The 20,020-nt window shown below is 38.5% G+C and overlaps 1 protein-coding gene across 8 annotated transcripts in view; it reads left to right on the top strand.

Moving 5' to 3' along the window:
* The window catches only part of LOC128693175 (gamma-tubulin complex component 6), a 464,079-nt gene that overhangs the window by 369,188 nt on the left and 74,871 nt on the right, over positions 1-20,020 (top strand). For all 8 annotated transcript variants that reach the window (XM_070089457.1, XM_070089462.1, XM_070089461.1 and 5 more), the window contains 2 exons: positions 8,486-8,615; positions 17,019-17,178. In XM_070089457.1, the coding sequence (XP_069945558.1) occupies positions 8,486-8,615; positions 17,019-17,178 (290 nt within the window). The remainder of the gene's footprint in view (positions 1-8,485; positions 8,616-17,018; positions 17,179-20,020) is intronic.

Below are 20,020 nucleotides of genomic sequence, written 5' to 3'. Positions count from 1 at the left end.
GTGTGCGAGGGGCTTGGACTTCCAGCAGGCATGCGTGAGCGTGTTTGATAGGAGTGAATGGAGACAAATGGTTTTTAATACTTGACGTGCTGTTGGAGTGTGAGCAAAGTAACATTTATGAAGGGATTCAGGGAAACCGGCAGGCCGGACTTGAGTCCTGGAGATGGGAAGTACAGTGCCTGCACTCTGAAGGAGGGGTGTTAATGTTGCAGTTTAAAAACTGTAGTGTAAAGCACCCTTCTGGCAAGACAGTGATGGAGTGAATGATGGTGAAAGTTTTTCTTTTTCGGGCCACCCTGCCTTGGTGGGAATCGGCCAGTGTGATAATAAAAATATATATATATATATATATATATATATATATATATGTATATATATATATATTTATATATATATATATCTATATATATATATATATGTATATATATATATATATGTATATATATATATATATATGTATATATATATATATATATTATATATATATATATATATATATATATATATATATATATATATATATATATATATATATATGTATATTTTTTTCCAGCAAGTCGGCCATCTCTCACCGAGGCAGGGTGACCCTAAAAGAACGACAATCCCCAAAAAGAAAATACTTTCATCATCATTCAACATTTTCACCTCACTCACACATAATCACTGTTTTTGCAGAGGTGCTCAGAACACAACAGTTTAGAAGCATATATGTATAAAGATACACAACATATCCCTCCAAACTGCCAATATCCCGAACCTCTCCTTTAGAGTGCAGGCATTGTACTTCCCATTTCCAGGACTCAAGTCCGGCTATACAAAAATAACCGGTTTCCCTGAATCCCTTCACTAAATGTTACCCTGCTTACACTCCAACAGATCGTCAGGTCCCAAATACCATTCGTCTCCATTCACTCCTATCGAACATGCTCATGCACACCTGCTGGAAGTCCAAGCCCCTCACCCACAAAACCTCCCTTACCCCTTCCTTCCAACCTTTTCGAGGACTACCCCTATCCCGCCTTCCTTCCCCTACAGATTTATACGCTCTCCATGTCATTCTACTTTGATCCATTCTCTCTAAATGACCAAACCACCTCAACAACCCCTCTTCAGCCCTCTGACTAATACTTTTATTAACTCCACACCTTCTCCTAATTTCCACACTCTGAATTTTCTGCATATTATTTACACCACACATTGCCCTTAGACAGGACATCTCCACTGCCTCCAACCGCCTCTTCGCTGCATTCACAACCCAAGCTTCACACCCATATAAGAGTGTTGGTAATACTATACTTTCATACATTCTCTTCTTTGCCTCCATAGATAACATTTTTTTTGTCTCCACATATACCTCAATGCACCACTCACCTTTTTTCCCTCATCAATTCTATGATTAACCTCATCCTTCATAAATCCATCCGCCGACATGTCAACTCCCATGTATCTGAAAACATTCACTTCTTCCATACTCCTCCTCCCCAATTTAATATCCAATTTTTCTTTATCTAAATCATTTGATACCCTCATCACCTTACTCTTTTCTGTGTTCACTTTCAACTTTCTACGTTTACACACACTCCCAAACTCATCCACTAACCTTTGCAATTTTTCTTTAGAATCTCCCATAAGCAAAGTATCATCAGCAAAAAACAACTGTGTCAATACCCATTTTGTATTTAATTCCCCATAATTTAATTCCACCCCTCTCCTGAACACCCTAGCATTTACTTCTTTTACAACCCCATCTATAAATATATTAAACAACCATGGTGACATTACACATCCCTGTCTAAGACCTACTTTTACTGGGAAGTAGTCTCCCTCTCTTCTACACACCCTAACCTTTGCCTCACTATCCTCATGAAAACTCTTTACAGCATTAAGTAACTTACCACCTATTCAATATACTTGCAACATCTGCCACATTGCTCCCCTATCCACTCTATCATATGCCTTTTCTAAATCCATAAATCCAATAAAAACTTCCCTACCTTTATCTAAATACTGTTCACATATATGCTTCAATGTAAACACTTGATCTACACATCCCCTACCCACTCTGAAACCTCCTTGCTCATCCACAAGCCTACATTCTGTCTTACCTCTAATTCTTTCATTAATAACCCTACCATACACTTTTCCTGTTATACTCAGTAAACTTGTTCCTCTATAATTTTTACAATCTCTTTTGCCCCCCTTCCCTTTATATAAAGGGACTATACATGCTCTCTGCCAATCCCTAGGTACCTTCCCCTCTTTCATACATTTATTAAACAAAAATACCAACCACTCCAACACTATAACCCCCCCCCCCCCATGTTGCAACAAAAAGGCTAGAGACAGTGGAGATGGCATGTCTGAGGGCAGTGTGTAGTGTGAATATAATTCAGAGAATTCATAGTTTGGAAATTAGGAGGAGGTGCAGGATTACCATAACTATTATCCAGAGGGTTGAGGAGGGGTTGTTGAGGTGGTTTGGACATGTATAGAGGATGGAACAAAATAGAACGACTTCGAGAGTGTATAAATCTGTAGTGAAGAGAAGGCGGGGTAGAGGTTGGCCTAGGAAAGTTTGGAGGGAGGGGGTAAAGGAGGTTTTGTGTGCGAGGGGCTTGAACTTCCAGCAAGCATGCGTGAGCATGTTAGATAGGAGCGAATGCAGACATATGTTTTTTAGGACCTAACATGCTGTTGGAGTGTGAGCAAGGTAGCATTTATGAAGGGATTCAGGAAAACCGGCAGGGTGGACTTGAGTCCTGGAGATGGGAAGTACAGTGCCTGCACTCTGAAGGAGGGGTGTTAATGTTGCAGTTTTATAAGTGTAGTGTAAGCATGCATCCCTTTGGCAAGACAGTGATGGAGTGAATGATGATGAAAGTTTTTCTCTTTCGGGCCACCCTGCCTTGCTGGGAGACGGCCGATGTGTTAACCCTTTCAGGGTTTCGGCCGTATGGCTTACGTGCCAGTGTCCATGACTTACCAGTACGCATAAATTCTAGCACCTTCAAATCTAGTGAGAGAAAGCTGGTAGGCCTACATATGAAAGAATGGGTCTGTGTGGTCAGTGTGTGCAGTATAAAAAAAATCCTGCAGCACACAGTGCATAATGAGAAAAAAAAAACTTTGTGTTTTTGGATTAAAACAGCGACTTTGCACTATATTTTTGTATGGTATTTATTGTTGTATTCTAGTTTTCCTGATCTCATTGCATAGAATGGAAGACATATTACATAAATTGAGATTATTTTGACTGGTTTTACAATGAAAAGTACCTTGAAAATGAGCTCAGAGTAGCAGAAATGTTCGATTTTTAGCAAAGTTCAAAAGTAAACAAATCATGCTAAGCATCCAATACACGTCAACTGGTGAGTCAGATATTCTTTCACAAGTGCGCCGATATTATTTCACAAGTGCGCCGATATTATTTATACCATTTCTACACTAATGCAATAGTCTGCATAACAGTAAATCCTATTTTTTTTGTGGGAATAAAACTTCAAAGTGGAAAGCAAAAGAAATGTAAGAGGGGCCTGGGGACGTGACTAATGAACAGAGGAAATGCTATTTTAGTGCCAGGAATGTCTTACTTGTTTATTCTGGACCCTATTTGGAAATTGGCATCTTTTGAAATTTATGTGAAATTGGCAAAATTGCTAAATTCTGACCACTTTATTGGATAGTTGAAATCGGTAAATTGGTGGTTTCTTGTACTCATTAGATAGAAAAAATGGAGTTCTAGCGAAATAGTTACGATTTTTGTCGACTAGTACATTGGAATTGGCCGAAAATAGGGCTCAAAGTGGGCAAAATCGTCGATGTGTGAACATCGTCGAGACCGCTAACTTCGCGAGAGCATAATTCCATAAGCTTTCCATCAAATTTCATACTTTTGGTGTCATTATGATTGGGAAAAGATTCTCTATCTTTTCATAAGAAAAAAATATTTTTTTTGTTTTTTTTGAAATTTGGGGGACCCTGAGAACAAGTCTCTGAGAGGGCCTGTGGACCCTGAAAGGGTTAATATAAAAAAATTATATTTTATGAAGTTTATTTAAAAGAGAATATTTTACTTTGTGTACATATATACATACGCACATATAAATTGGCACTGTATGTGCCATCTTCAGTAAGTATGAGAAAAAGAGGTTACATTATAACCACATTTAAGATTGTAAAAGGATATGGAAGAATTAGCAAGGAAAACTTGGTAGCCCCCATCAAGTAGTTAAATAAGTGGCCTCAGCAATAAACTAAGGTAGAAGAGTAGCCAAAATTATTTAAAAAAAAAAAAACTTTCTTTAGAACAGATTTGAAACTTCTTGAAAATTAATGGTAGGTTGAATATAGTACAAGCTTAGCTCTCTTTCTTTAAAAGTAGACAAGCTAGAGAAATTCAAACAGTGCTACAAATCTGTTGCCAGAGATAAAAAAAAAAATAGATGAGGAATGAAGATAGGAAAACATTAGAGATGCCTTCAGTGGCTGACTGGGGAAAATAGGCAATGTGTTAACCACAAATAAGATACAAAAGAATTAACAAGGAAGATTTCCTAGCACCGTCAGTAGGGAGAACAAAAGGCCATAGATATAATCTTAGAAAGACGAGGTGCCAAAGTGATACTAGAAAGTTCTTCATAAACAATGATGCATAACAAGACTTTGTAGTAAGTGCCACAACTTCTTAAAACTTTAAAGTTATATGATACATATCAAAGATGGGACACCAGAGATGTAGCTCTGCCCCTGTATCTACAAATAGATAATTATAGGTATATCTGTACTGAACAAAGAGACTTTTTAATAATTTTACAGTACTGTATGTAGATGAAATGCTGAAAAAAAATATTCACAGCTTATATTTGCCCAAAACTAAAATATGGAGATGTAATACAGTAGCCACCAAGAAGTGTAGATAAAAAGAGTCCAGACTCGTTCTAAATTATCACTCCGAAGAGTTCAAAATTATAAATTAAGAAAAATGAAAACACTGCAGATGTGGTTGTTATTAGATAGGAAGAAGAGGGAAGATATGATAATTAAAATAAATATGGAAAAACAGAAAAGTCAGTTTTAGAGCAGCAATAGGGAGAATAAGAGGCCACAACTCTAAGGAAAAAAAAAAAAAAGTGCTGATAGGACACTAGGAAATATTCCTTCACTATTAGTTTTTGGAACAGAATCCATGAGGAAGGTGTTTGTGCTACAACCACCAAAAACTTTGCAAAATCAGATAAACTTAACACTGATCTGGGACACCATGAGCATAGCTCTGTTCCTGTATCTACAAATAGGTACTCTCACATTCATGTGTAAGTAGATGAACTTTTATTTAACCCTTTGACTGTTTCCGTTGTATATATACATCTTACGAGCCACCGTGTTTGATGTATATATACTCATAAATTCTAACGGTTTCAAATCAAGCAGGAGAAAGCTGGTAGGCCCACATGTAAGAGAATGGATCTGTGTGATCAGTGTGCACCATATAAAAAAAATCCTGCAGCATGCAGTACATAATGAGAAAAAAACTCCGACTTTTTTTTTTTTTTTTTTTAATTAAAATGCCGACTTTGTGGTCTATTTTTGTATAGTATTTATGGTTGTATTCTCGTTTTCTTGGTCTCATTTGATATAATGGAAAACATATAGAAATAGAGGTGATTTTGATTGGTTTTACTATGAAAAGAACCTTGAAATGGAGCTCAAAGTAGGGGAAATGTTTGAGTTTTGCCGATGTTCAAAAGTAAACAAATGATGTCATTTTCCAATGAATGTCCAAGTAGCCATTCTAATATGCAGTCATGAATGGGTTGACATTATTTATACAATTATTACAGTGTTGCAGTAGTCTGCATAATAGTAAATCTTCTATTTTTTGTTTGAAAAAAATTCAAAATAGAAAGCAAGAGTAATATCAGAGGGGTCTGGAGACATGACTGATGAACAAAGAAAATGTTATTTTAGAGCCAGGAATGTCCGCATTGTTCATTCTGGACCCTATTTTGAAATTGTCATATTTTTTAATTTTCGTGAAACTGGCCAAATTGCAAATTTCTGAACACGTTATTGGTAGTTGAAATCAGTAAATAGGCAGTTTCTTGTACTCAGTCGATAGAAAAAATGGAGTTCTAAAGAAATAGCTATGAGTTTGGTAACTGGAACAATGAAATTAGCTGAAAATAGGGCTCAAAGTGGATGAAATGGCAGATTTGTAAATATCGCCGAGGTCGCTAACTTCACGAGAGAGTAATTTCATCAGTTTTCCATCAAATTTCATTCTTTTGGTGTCATTACAATTGGGAAAAGATTCTGTCATTTCATAAGATTTTTTCCAACACTAGGAGACACCTCAGGATTTTGGGTTGTGACAGTCAAGGGGTTAATAAGTTTGTTTATTTATCAAACTGCATTTAATCATTTCAAGCACTGCAGAATCATAATAGAAGCATGTTGATGGGATGAGTGAGGAAAGCACGTCCATCTATAAGTCTCCATTGTATATCACTGTACATATGCTATCAGGGTTGGTTGGTGTGCCATGATAAACCCTTTGATGTAACATGTTGCAAGGAGGTTGTCACTTCAGTCACAAGGAAATGTAATAGTTTGTTGTCATTTTAATTGTAATAATCTGTTATTGTAGACATTCACTGTATGTGCAGCTGTTTACCATACATGAAGTTAATGGTTTAAAAAACATTTAATATTCTTTGTAATAATTATTTATTGTATGATTTTAGTGACAACAACTTCAAAAATTTGTGCTTGGTAGTTCAGCACAGAAAACCTTCAGTTTAACAGATTTTGGAAATGTGGAACAAAATCTGCTGGGTCAGTTGATTTGAAATGAAGGGACAAAGTGCATTGGTTTACAAGAACTGACTGTTTTTGTTACTGTCATGGCAAAATAGTCTCGTCTCTGTCACAATCATTACTGGTGACTTGTGACCCCATTAGTCAGTTAAATAGAAGGTTTTCTGTAGTTTTCTCTTCGTTTTTATCTGTTTAGTAACTGAAGGTTACTCAACAGGTATATTATTTAACATTTTGTAGATTGTATATTAAACAGTGTTTATACTGGAGATCATTGTGGAGACAAGTGTGTGTGTGTGTGTGTGGTGCTTTACTATTTATAGGTTACGATGCTTTATCTTGCGTGTTCTGTGTGCATGTTTTTGCTTTGTTTATGAACGATAAATTCATAAAACAGTGATATGAACTTCATTGTACAGTTTCTGACTTTTAAGATATTCAGCTTCATAATGAATGTACTGGGAAGGGAAATTTATTTATTCATATTATTATTATTTTTCAGGAGTTTACTTCTTACCACTGAAGTACAGTAAAGTCATTTTATAATGGAATAAGTTGACTTGAGCATCTTTTAAAGTCTTATTTTTTTCCAGAAAAACTGTAAAATGCCACTCATAAAACAATAAATGGAATTTCTGCTGAGTTTGTGCCTGCATAAATACCAAAGACCTGCTCTAACAAGTTGCACTACTGTACCTTAGATTCAGTCTCAAAATGAAATTTAACTACATGTATTAGGACTTAAAATTACAAGGGGTGGAGGCCCTCATGCTATATTATCCAGTGTTTGCCACCTCAAAATGGCATACAGTACTATAACTCTGTTTTCTTAATTATGGCTAATGGAATTTGCTTGAAGGGTTATGGAATTCAAACCATACCACGGGCGGCGATAGAACCCGCGATCAGAGTCATAAAACTCCAGACCGACACGCTAGCCACTGGGCCAGCTGGCTACAACAAGAGTCATGATGATGACTTTGAGGGGACTTGAGCTAGAGCTAGTCACAGCCACACTGGTGAGAGATTCATCTGTAAAAACTTGCATTTGTGGTCACAGTGGTGCCTATGCTATCCTTCCTATGGTGTATAAATATACCTAGTTGGACAATTCTTGTTGTAGCTAGCTGGCCCAATGGCTAGTGCATCAGTGTGGAGTTTTATGACTCTCTGACCACAGGTTCAATCCCCACCTGTAGCATGGTTTGTTTGCAGTCATGTTGTTATGATTTCATGAGTCGTGAAATTCAGTGAATTTTAATGCCATTGCTAATATTGGAGTGCATTTAGTAAATAAAAAAGAGAGATCAAATGTTTGTGTGCCACTCGTTTGATTTCTGAATGAGATTTCTTTTAGGCTGGCATTCCATTATAACGGGATTTTACAGCATGTATTAGGAGTTGTAATTTGAGCTGGATGTTCCAGGTTATTATTCCTTTAATTGTAGTTATTGTGCATGTCGTTAGTAAATGCATCCAAATTACTTTTGAATCACTGTTAATTTTTTGGCTTAGGTTTTACTTAAGGTAGAATAACCAGTATTCATTTTATAAAAAATAAAATTGTTTGAAAAAATATTAGAGTTGGATGATCAGATATTTTGTATTAAAAGGTTTAAAAAGTGTTTAAAGATATGAAATAATTGGTTTATTATATGTTCTTTAACAGAATCAGGAACCTATGTCACCTACTGAAGGAATCAGTGATATGACTCCAATTGATGACCTGCTATCTGCTGTGAGAAACTCGGTACTGTATAAGGCTGACCCATACAGTGTGGAGAACTTGAAACTTATGGGTGAGAATATTATAGAATTATCATTTATGTTCTTTGAGAAAGAACAGTCCATGGTGGGCACTTAATATATTCTCTTGCCTTACAGTGTTTAGAGGTTACCTTATGTTCTGGCATGAGGCTGTGACGGGTGAATTTGTAAGTTATGGACTTATTGATAATAGGAAAAGCTGGGTTATTTTTCTCAGCAGGCTCAAGTCTTTAACCTGGGACCCCTTATGGAGAAATGTTCCTGAGAGCTCGTCGTAAGCCAAAATTATCATTAGCTGAATTAATTTTCCCCATAAGAAATAATGGAAATCAAATTAATCCGTTCCTGACACCCCAAATATGAAAAAAAAAAAAATTTTACCACATGAAATGTTAATTTTAATACATACAAACTGAAGAAGACATGCACAATTACTGCTCTACTAAGAATAGAATACATGACACTTAACTTTATTGAAGATCTGGTGATGATTGATGGGATGGGAGGAGGGGAGTGTGTGGAAGTTATTGTTTAGAAGGGGAATCCCCTTTCATTAGGACTTGAGGTAGCAAGTCCTTTTCCGGGGTTACTTCCATTCTTCTTTTAATGCCACTAGGACCAGCTTGAGAGTCACTGGACCTCTGTCGCACAACAAATCTGTCCATAGAGCTCTGTACCTCCCGTTCCTTTAAGACTTTCCTAAAATGGGCCATAACATTGTCATTGTACAGGTTGCCAACACGGCTTGCAGTAGCTGTGTCAGGGTGATTTTCATCCATAAAGGTTTGCAGTTCAACGCACTTTGCATACATTTCCTTAATCTCTTTTTTCAATTCCATACTAATTCTTGCCCTTTTTACAACAGGGATGGCACTAGAAGCTTTCTTGGGGTCCATGGTGACTTATTTTGCAGGTACAAGCACTAAAAACACTGGGATAATGTGAAATGTACCGAATGTATGTGTAGATGTGACTGCACTGGCTGGCTTGTAAACACTGGCACTGAGGCCACACGTGGGACACATTCCGGACGAATCACGTAAGGCGAGTTTTTTATTGTGAGGCGAGGCAAAATTTTTGCATTCAAATGCTTCGTATGGTGGATTTAACATAACGCGATGCGTTCGTAAGGTATTGGACATGTACAAATGGAACACTGAGGCCTCCCCTGTAAAACAATAGCCTTGCCCGTAGACTCGCTGCCAGATGGAGGTGAATGAACCTTCATCGTGTCATATTTTCCCTATACATTATCTGCTCAGTGTTATATGATTATTACAGTGTATTCAAAGTAAATATGCTGCAGTTTCTCAACTGAGTTACACAAAAAAAGTTAACAGATCGTGTGTTATTGGACAGTTTACTATATGTTAAACAACCATGGTGACATCACACATCCCTGGTTTAGACCCATTTATTGGAAAATAATCTCCCTCTCTCCTCCATACCCTGACCTGCACCTCAGTATTCATATAAAAGCTCTTTACTTCTTTAAGTAACCTACCACCTATTCCACACATTTACATTATGAGCACTATGTTCAATATATAAGGAAATGCTTTTTGCTAAATGGGTATTAATCACCCAGATTAATTACTCATTACTAATTATGGGCACCCCTCTGAGGCTTACTAATTGAAAAATAGACATTCACTTTTCCCATGAGTAATGTTGCAGAAAAATAGAGCTATGCATGAAAAACATGATGGGTGGAGTGAACAACTTGTGGGAAAAATTGGGTTACATTGCATGCCACCTTTAAAAAACTTGTCTTTTAAATACACAGCTCACCTGAAATAATAAACTAAATATTATACAATAACTTTTAAAAGGCATATAGATATTATAGGCATATTAAAGTATCATAGGGAATCATACCCCCGGCCAGGATTGAACCCGCGGTCATAGAGTCTCAAAACTCCAGCCCGTCGCGTTAGCCACTAGACCAGCTAGCCACAATAAGATTCATCCAACTAGGTATATTTCTACACCATAGGAAGGTTAGCACAGGCACCACTATGACCACAGTGGTCACAGTGGTGCCTGTGCTTTTCGCTCTTCCCCTGTTGAGAGCCTCTATGCAGAAGCAAATGTTTCATCCTTGGCCGATCGCTGCGATGCCCATTGCCTTCGCTACTATGTACGCTCTCATGATCTCCACAATCCTTCCATTTATAGAATAGTCACCGATAATAGTAGACATTCTTTATTTGTTCGCCGCCCCTGTTTGCTCCGTCCCTTTTCTCTTCGCCTACATTCGCTCTTGTCTTCCCTTCAGTTGCCACCTTTCTATGTTCATGTAGCCAACATGACTCAAGAAATCGTAATGACTCTATGACCGCGGGTTCAATCCCGGCCGGGGGTATGGTTTATGTTCATGTAGCATCTCACTTTTCCCTACCCCCCTGGGAAGTTCCAGCTGTTCGAGTCTGTTCTTTCTTACTCCCTTGCTCAAAAGCCCAATTGCCTATGGTAGCTTCCCGCTCTCGTTTTCTTGACGACTTCCACTCTCATTCTCATGCCATTGCAGTGTACACAACTGGCTCTAAGTCTTCTGACGGTGTCGAATTCGCAGCAGTGTTTCCGGACAGCGTCATGCGAGGGCATTTACTGTCATCGGCTAGCATTTTTACTGCTGAATTGTATGCCATTCTTGCAGCACTTATCCGTATTGAATCTTTGCCTGTGTCATCATTTGTGGTTGTTTCAGACTCCCTTAGTGCTTTACAGGCTATACAAAAATTTGATACACCTCACCCCCTAGTTCTCCGTATCCAACTTTGGTTACGCCGTATCTCTACCATGCATAAAGATATTGTTTTTTTGTTGGGTCCCTGGTCATGTTGACGTACAGGGCAATGAACAGGCAGACACTGCTGTGCGGTCAGCAGTACCTGACCTTCCAGTTTCATATAAAGGTGTTCCATTCACGGACTATTTTGCTGTTATAGCTACCCACCTTCACACCCGTTGGCAACAATGTTGGTCTGCTCTGCTCAATAACAAACTTCGTTCTATTAAACCGAGTATAGGTTACTGGCCGTCTTCTTATCAGTGTTGAGGTTGGGAGACTACTCTCTCCCGCCTTCGCATTGGCCACACTCGTCTTGCTCATGGATATCTCGTGGAGAGGCGCCCTGCTCCTCTCTGTGAGAATTGTCAGGTTCCAGTATCGGTCAGCCACACACTGTTAGACTGCCCACTCTGTCATTGAGCACGCAGAATTTACCTCCAACGTAGTCTTCACTCTTCTGCTCTCTCTTTACCTTCCCTTCTTGCTGATGGACCCACCTTTCATCCGGACTCTCTCATTGACTTTTTGACAATAACTGACTTACTCCACAAACTCTGATGATACCTTTAGCACTCCCCTCAGCCCTTTCTACCTCAATCTCTTGCTACCCTCTACCCCCGCACTATCACCTGCCCCGCTGTTTTCTGTAACCTACTAATCGTCCCTTCCCCCTTTTGCCGCCCGATACCCTCGCTTCCTTCCCTACCCTGCAGCGCTGTATAGCCCTCATGGTTTAGCACTTCTTTTCGATTATAATAATAATGTAAAAGGATCCTGAGGCAGATGTCTGTAACATGCTATTTCTGGGAATGCTGGCTCCAATTTATTCAAATACAGTGGTACCTTGGCTTACGAGTTTAATTTGTTCCATGACCTAGCTCGTAACTCAATTTACTCGTATATCAAATCAACTTTCCTCATTGAAATTAACTGAAATACCATCAGTCTGTTCCAGCCCCCCAAAACCACCCCAATTCTTTTGTTATGGGTTTTAAATAAGAAAAATGTATTTATAAATAAGAAATATTGTATAATCCACCCTCCACCTTCACTACTCCACCCACCACCATCACTACTCCACCCACCACCATCACTACTCCACCCACCACCATCACTACTCCACCGACCACTATTACTACTCCACCCACCATTATTACTACTCCACCCACCACTATCACTACTCCACCCACCACCATCACTACTCCACCCACCACCATCACTACTCCACCCACCACCATCACTACTCCACCCACCACCATCACTACTCCACCCACCACCATCACTACTCCACCCACCACCATCACTACTCCACCCACCACCATCACTACTCCACCCACCACCATCACTACTCACCCACCACCATCACTACTCCACCAGCCACCATCACTACTCCACCAGCCACCATCACTACTCCACCAGCCACCATCACTACTCCACCCACCACCATCACTACTCCACCCACCACCATCACTACTCCAACTACTATCACTACTCCACCCACCACTATCAGTATTCCACCCACCTTAATGTTTCTGGAAAAACTCTGAGTGTTGAAATGGAGGTTACCTCTTTCCCGGATTTATATGAGAATCTACAAGGGACAAGGTGCCTCACTACAATCTGGGATTAGTATGGGAGTATTATCCTTCCAGTTGTGTCTTGGAAGAGCATCTGGAATGGGATGAAGTACCTGACATTCCTCTGGGTACGGAATTGGATTTGACCTCGGATACGCCGCCAATTAGAGACGTATCTGAAGTTCGCTTGTGACTCGGATTTTGGCTTGCAACTCAAAGCAAAAAATTGACTGAGCAACGGCTCATAACTCGGAAAACTCATAAGTTGGGGCACTCGTAAGCCAAGGTACCACTGTATTTATCAAGATCAAACTTGTCAAGTTCTTCAGTCCCTGTTACATCATCTTGACTTTTTTTTATCAGATCCATTATTTTTTCATTATAATGATTTACAGTACAAACAAGCAGATGAGTAAGACACATGTGCAACAATTAGGTATTCTTATTTCCGAAATGTTTCGGCCACACAGTAGGCTTCTTCAGTCAGATGCAGAAGTGACTAAATATGGAGACAGCAGCAGCAGTGAGAAGGTAGATTTGATGTGGTCAGTTCAGCAGTCTGTAAATAGTAGTTTTGAGGTGGTCAGTCTTTCAACCACGAGAAGTGTCAAGCTATGTAGTCGTTAAGTGTTCAAGAATGTGAAACTGAAATCATATTAAGTCATCTATATATTTGAAGACACAACGAATCTTCAAGAGGTTACAGAATAAAGTCTTCTAGTGGACCTTGCACAGCAATATGATGTTCAGAGAGGACAAGTTGCGGTTGTTTCACTATTGAAGAATGGAGGAAATAAAGACTGAAAGGGAGAATGAGATAAAAATCATTTGGTTGAGTGAAAGCTCCATGTGTGAGACTTGGGAGTGATGATTTCAGAAGACTGCACATTCAAGGATCATAATAATACTGGTATTGCATTCAAATGGAAAAGGATAAGCTGGATAACTAGAACTTTCATAAAAAGGGATGCTGAGCTAATGATACTCTTTAGAAGTTGCGTGCTTTCTCTAGGCTGAAATACTGCTGTATACTATCAGCCCTCTTCAAGTCAAGAAAGATTCCTGAGATGGAAAATGTGCAGACAACTTTCATTGCTGGTATACATTCAGTCAGACAACAAAACTACTGGGAATGTTGGAAGTCCCTTCAACTGTATTCCTTGAAATGTAGCCAAAATCCTAGAGACTGAGTCTCATACCTGCACACCAAAATCACTCAGTATAAACACAAGAGACTTGGCAGATGAGAATTACCAACAAACATCTGGCTGTCTTCAAGAAAGAACTTTACAAGTTCCTCAAAGTAGTGCCTGACCAGCTGGGCAGTGGTTCATTCATTGGATTATGTGCAGCCAGCAGCAACAGCCTGGTTGATCAGTCTTTAATCCATCAGGAGGCCTAGTTGGGGACTGGGCACTGGGGGAGCCGACTCCCAAAAACATTCTCAGGTATCCTTCAAGATTAAAAAAGTCTACTATGCATGCAAAACATTTTGGGAATAAAGATACCTACCTGTTGCACATGTCTTACTCATGATCATTGCTACTACTAACAAACCATTTACACTGATTTATACAGTTTATTCTCAGTATTGTCAAGGTTTGTTTTATATTCCTTATTCACTGCATTGACATTAAAGAAGTTAGTCTGATATCAGGGATCTAGAAATGTGCTGAGTATCATGTTGTAGTCTTTGGTGTAACTCTTACACTTCGTTAATGTTGACACTGAAAACTGATGGTGTGCTACCCAAGCCTGAGAATCTTGGATCATTCAAAGTTTGTTGATGAAATGTTTCATATATTGTTCTTGAGGCAGAATTTCTGAGACCAAACAATGGCTTTCACCAAAATGTATAGCTGTTTTGTGAAATATTTTCAACAAAGAAGATGACTTGGCTATAAGATTGTACTCATTTCCATCAAATGATGGAAGATGTATTCTTTAAGCAATACATAATGCTCATTTCTTTTAAGATCTACTTTATCACAGGCTAGAGGAAAATGACTGAAGTAGCTCACTATTTACCTGCAGTTAACACTGATGTCTTTTATTACTTTGCTCAAGAATGAAATCATGGATAACCAACTGAAGTGTAGCATTTACTGAGTTCGTGTCTGTGTGAGAGTGTATGTGATTACCCTTCACAGTTGTGAGGTATAGTGTTAATTTTACTAATTTTTAAGCATGTGTATGAAAGAATTAGAGGTAAGACAGAATGTAGGATTGCGGATGAGCAAGGAGGTTTCAGAGTGGGTAGGGGATGTGTAGATCAAGTGTTTACATTGAAGCATATATGTGAACAGTATTTAGATAAAGGTAGGGAAGTTTTTATTGCATTTATGGATTTAGAAAAGGCATATGATAGAGTGGATAGAGGAGCAATGTGGCAGATGTTGCAAGTATATGGAATAGGTGGTAAGTTATTAAATGCTGTAAAGAGTTTTTATGAGGATAGTGAGGCTCAGGTTAGGGTGTGTAGAAGAGAGGGAGACTACTTCCCGGTAAAAGTAGGTCTTAGACAGGGATGTGTAATATCACCATGGTTGTTTAATATATTTATAGATGGGGTTGTAAAGGAAGTAAATGCTAGGGTGTTCGGGAGAGGGGTGGGATTAAATTTTGGGGAATCAAATTCAAAATGGAAATTGACAGTTACTTTTTGCTGATGATACTGTGCTTATGGGAGATTCTAAAGAAAAATTGCAAAGGTTAGTGGATGAGTTTGGGAATGTGTGTAAAGGTAGAAATTTGAAAGTGAACATAGAAAAGAGTAAGGTGATGAGGGTGTCAAATGATTTAGATAAAGAAAAATTGGATATCAAATTGGGGAGGAGGAGTATGGAAGAAGTGAATGTTTTCAGAGACTTGGGAGTTGACGTGTCGGTGGATGGATTTATGAAGGATGAGGTTAATCATAGAATTGATGAGGGAAAAAAGGTGAGTGGTGCGTTGAGGTATATGTGGAGTCAAAAAACGTTACCTATGGAGGCAAAGAAGGGAATGTATGAAAGTATAGTAGTACCAACACTCTTATATGGGTGTGAAGCTTGGGTGGTAAATGCAGCAGTGAGGAGACGGTTGGAGGCAGTGGAGATGTCCTGTTTAAGGGCAATGTGTGATGTAAATATTATGCAGAAAATTCGGAGTGTGGAAATTAGGAAAAGGTGTGGAGTTAATAAAAGTATTAGTCAGAGGGCAGAAGAGGGGTTGTTGAGGTGGTTTGGTCATTTAGAGAGAATGGATCAAAGTAGAATGACATGGAAAGTATATAAATCTATAGGGGAAGGAATGCGGGGTAGGGGTCGTCCTTGAAAGGGTTGGAGAGAGGGGGTAAAGGAGGTTTTGTGGGCAAGGGGCTTGGACTTCCAGCAAGCGTGTGTGAGCGTGTTAGATAGGAGTGAATGGAGACGAATGGTACTTGGGACCTGACGATCTGTTGGAGTGTGAGCAGGGTAATATTTAGTGAAGGGATTCAGGGAAACCGGTTATTTTCATATAGTCGGACTCGAGTCCTGAAAATGGGAAGTACAATGCCTGCACTTTAAAGGAGGGGTTTGGGATATTGGCAGTTTGGAGGGATATGTTGTGTATCTTTATATGTGTATGCTTCTAAACTGTTGTATTCTGAGCACCTCTGCAAAAACAGTGATAATGTGCGAGTGTGGTGAAAGTGTTGAATAATGATGAAAGTATTTTCTTTTTGGGGATTTTCTTTCTTTTTTGGGTCACCCTGCCTCGGTGGGAGACGGCCGACTTGTTGAAAAAAAAAAATACTATTAAAGTATTGGTTGGATCAGCCACATTTTCACCAATACGAATACCCTGAAAATAGCTGATACTGATACCTGTACTTTAGTTCTCCCTTAGTCTTGATTCCATTTGCCCATTAGAACTTTGTCTCTTATAGATACTTACAACTTTGATATTAATCATATTGTTATGTTTCTTCATGGAATAACATGAACTAGGAATATTGTACATATTTCATTTATACTGTACTGTAATTGGAACTGAAATTAAACTCCACTTTGATATAAATCAATATACGTACTGTATTTCAGGCTGTGAACCACTGTTGGACATCACTGGAACTGCTCTCAATGGAAGACCGAACACAAGACAACCAGGAAACAAGAAAGTAATCCCTGTTCCATCTACCAATGAACTCTCATGTGCACCTATATATTTCATTCGTTCAATCAGAATGCATCTAGCAACACAGTAAGAAAACATTTTGAAATTGCTTATCTGTTTGTGACATTTATATTATATGCCAATATATAAATGATAAATAATGCAAAAAGGGGCATGTACTTAGGTAAAGTGATACCACACTTTTGTGTGTGTAAAGCATGAAGATTGTGTGGTGAAAATGTTATACAAAGAATAAAGAGTAAAAACTTAGAGAATGATATGGTGGTATTGAAAGTATGATTCAGAAGGTGGAGGGGGGGGGGGTTGTGATGGTTTTAGAAAAGATGGCATATGATAGGCTAATCAAGTGTGTATAAACCTGGAGTGTATGGAGGGAGGTGTAAGGCATGTCCCAACAAAGATGTGAAGACATGTGCACCCAGTAGGCATGTTTTACTAGAATGGAGACAAGTGATATTTTTGGATTTGATGTGGTGTTAGAGTGCAAGCAGGGTACCACCTTTGAAGGGAATAAGAAAAAACTGGTTAGCCAGACTCAAGTTTTGGAGGTAGGAAGCATAGTGCCTGTACCCTGAAGGATAAATGGAGATGTTACAGTTTAAAGTCATTTGTGTTGGAATGCCCACACACTTCAGATTGAGTGATGATGGATGTTTCCTTCTTTAGATCGCACTACCTAAGTGGTAAATGGCCACTGTGATTAAAACAATAAGGTGTAATTACCTGTCTATAGTTACAGGAATAGAACCATGTTTATGCTATCCCACATCTGGATATCCTTTTATTATTTTAAACTCTATCTACTTTTATGAAAATCAGACTTTTTTTCTTTCCAAAATGTACTTTGCTAATTAAGATTCCTGTACTTTGCCTTCTCTATAGAGTATTTCTAATTTACAAAGTAGTTCTCTGGTTATTCAACTTAAATTTTGTAAAACTAGTACGTATAGTGTTTAGCAATATGATATTTACTTCCCCTCTTACCTTAATACCTCATATGGTTACCCCTTATTTCCTGCTCCTCTTGCCCTCTCCAGTATTTATTTATTTATTTATTAACAATTTGAGCACACATACAGAGGTACAAAAAAATACAGATAAGAGCAGCGTGCCAAAGCCACTTATACTGTGCATAGCATTACGGGCTGGCTTAAAATTAACTTAAGATTAACTAAGCAATGATGAAATCAGTGATAAAACATTAATGTAAACAGATTACTATAAAGCACAAGTGAGTATTACAAAGACAGGTCATATGGTTGCATGCATTGTTGTACATTCAGTCGTATGGAGTATTCTGTTAGGTAGTGTATTTAAAAAAATAATAAAGTTAGATTGGGTTTTAGGTTTAACATTTATGTGATATAATTGTGAGAAACATTTAAGATATACAATTTATAAGGTTCAGTAATTCAGTATTTATTTGGTTTTGGGTGAGTAAGTGATCTTTGAGAAGAGACTTGAATTTATAAACAGGTAGTGTTTCTTTTATATTTACAGGTAATGAATTCCAGATTTTAGGGCCTTTTATGTGCATTGAGTTTTTGCATAGTGTGAGATGGACACGAGGAACATCAAAGAGTGATCTGTGCCTTGTGTTATGGTCATGTGTTCTGTTGAGGTTGGCAAGGAGATGTTTGAGGGGAGGGTTAATATCAGAGTTAAGTGTTCTATGTATGTAATAGGTGCAGTAATAAGTATGGATGTTTTGTATGGTGAGTAGGTTTAGTGTATTGAATATTGGTGGAGTGTGCTGCCTGTAGTGAGAATTTGTTATCATTCTAACTGCAGCCTTTTTTTGGGTAATTAGTGGTCTGAGATGGTTAATTGTTGTTGAGCCCCATGCACAAATTCCATAGGTGAGATAGGGGTAAATAAGAGAGTGATATAGGGCCAGGAGGGCTGACTGTGGAGCATAGTACCGTATCTTCGATAGTATGCCTACAGTCTTGGAAATTTTCTTAGAAATTTGTTGTATATGTGTATGAAATTTGAGTCTATTATCAAGGTGGATTCCTAAGAATTTTCCCTCTGTTAACTTTGTGATAGGTGATCCGTTTATCATTATGTTAAGAGGGACATCTGTAGCTCTGTTACCAAACTGAATGAAGTAGGTTTTGTCAATGTTTAGTGTAAGTTTGTTAGTCCTCATCCAGGTAGATATTTTCTGTAATTCGGTATTTACAGTATTGGCTAGCGTGACTGGGCTCGGGTGGGAGAAGACGTATGTGGTGTCATCTGCAAATAGTGTGGGTTTAAGTAATTGCGAAGCATTTGGTAGGTCATTTATGTATAGGAGAAAGAGAAGAGGGCCAAGGACACTTCCCTGTGGGACACCAACTGTAATTGGTTGTGCAGAAGAGTTTGCCCCATTTGCGTACACATATTGGCTTCTGTTGCTGAGGTATGACTTGAGGTAGTTGAGGGAGTGCCCTCTTATACCATAGTGTGACAATTTTACGTGGAGCAAGTCATGGTCAACTGTATCAAAAGCTTTACGTAAGTCAATGAAGATCCCCAGTGGGACTTCTTTTTTCTCTATTGCAGTGTATATATGTTCTAGCACGTGTATAATAGCATCATTAGTATTTTTATTAGGCCTGAATCCAAATTGGCAGGGGTTGAGTATGTTTTGGGAGATAAGGTAGGAGTAGATTCGTTTATGAATTAATTTTTCGAAGATTTTTGAGAGAGGGTGTAAGTTGGATATTGGCCTATAGTTATTCAACTCTGTTTGGTCTCCTCCTTTATGGATCGGGGTGACCCTTGCTATTTTGAGAACTGTAGGGAAGGTGGAGGATTCAATGGATTTGTTAAAGAGTGTTGCAATGATTGGTGATAGCACTTGTGACACATTTTTGTATATAAAGTGTGGTAAGGTATTTAAATCTCCTGCCTTGTTTTTTAG

Source organism: Cherax quadricarinatus, chromosome 28 (genome assembly GCF_038502225.1).
Source record: "Cherax quadricarinatus isolate ZL_2023a chromosome 28, ASM3850222v1, whole genome shotgun sequence".
In the NCBI taxonomy this organism is placed as follows: Eukaryota; Metazoa; Arthropoda; class Malacostraca; order Decapoda; family Parastacidae; genus Cherax; species Cherax quadricarinatus.
This window is presented reverse-complemented; position numbering and strand designations above follow the sequence as displayed.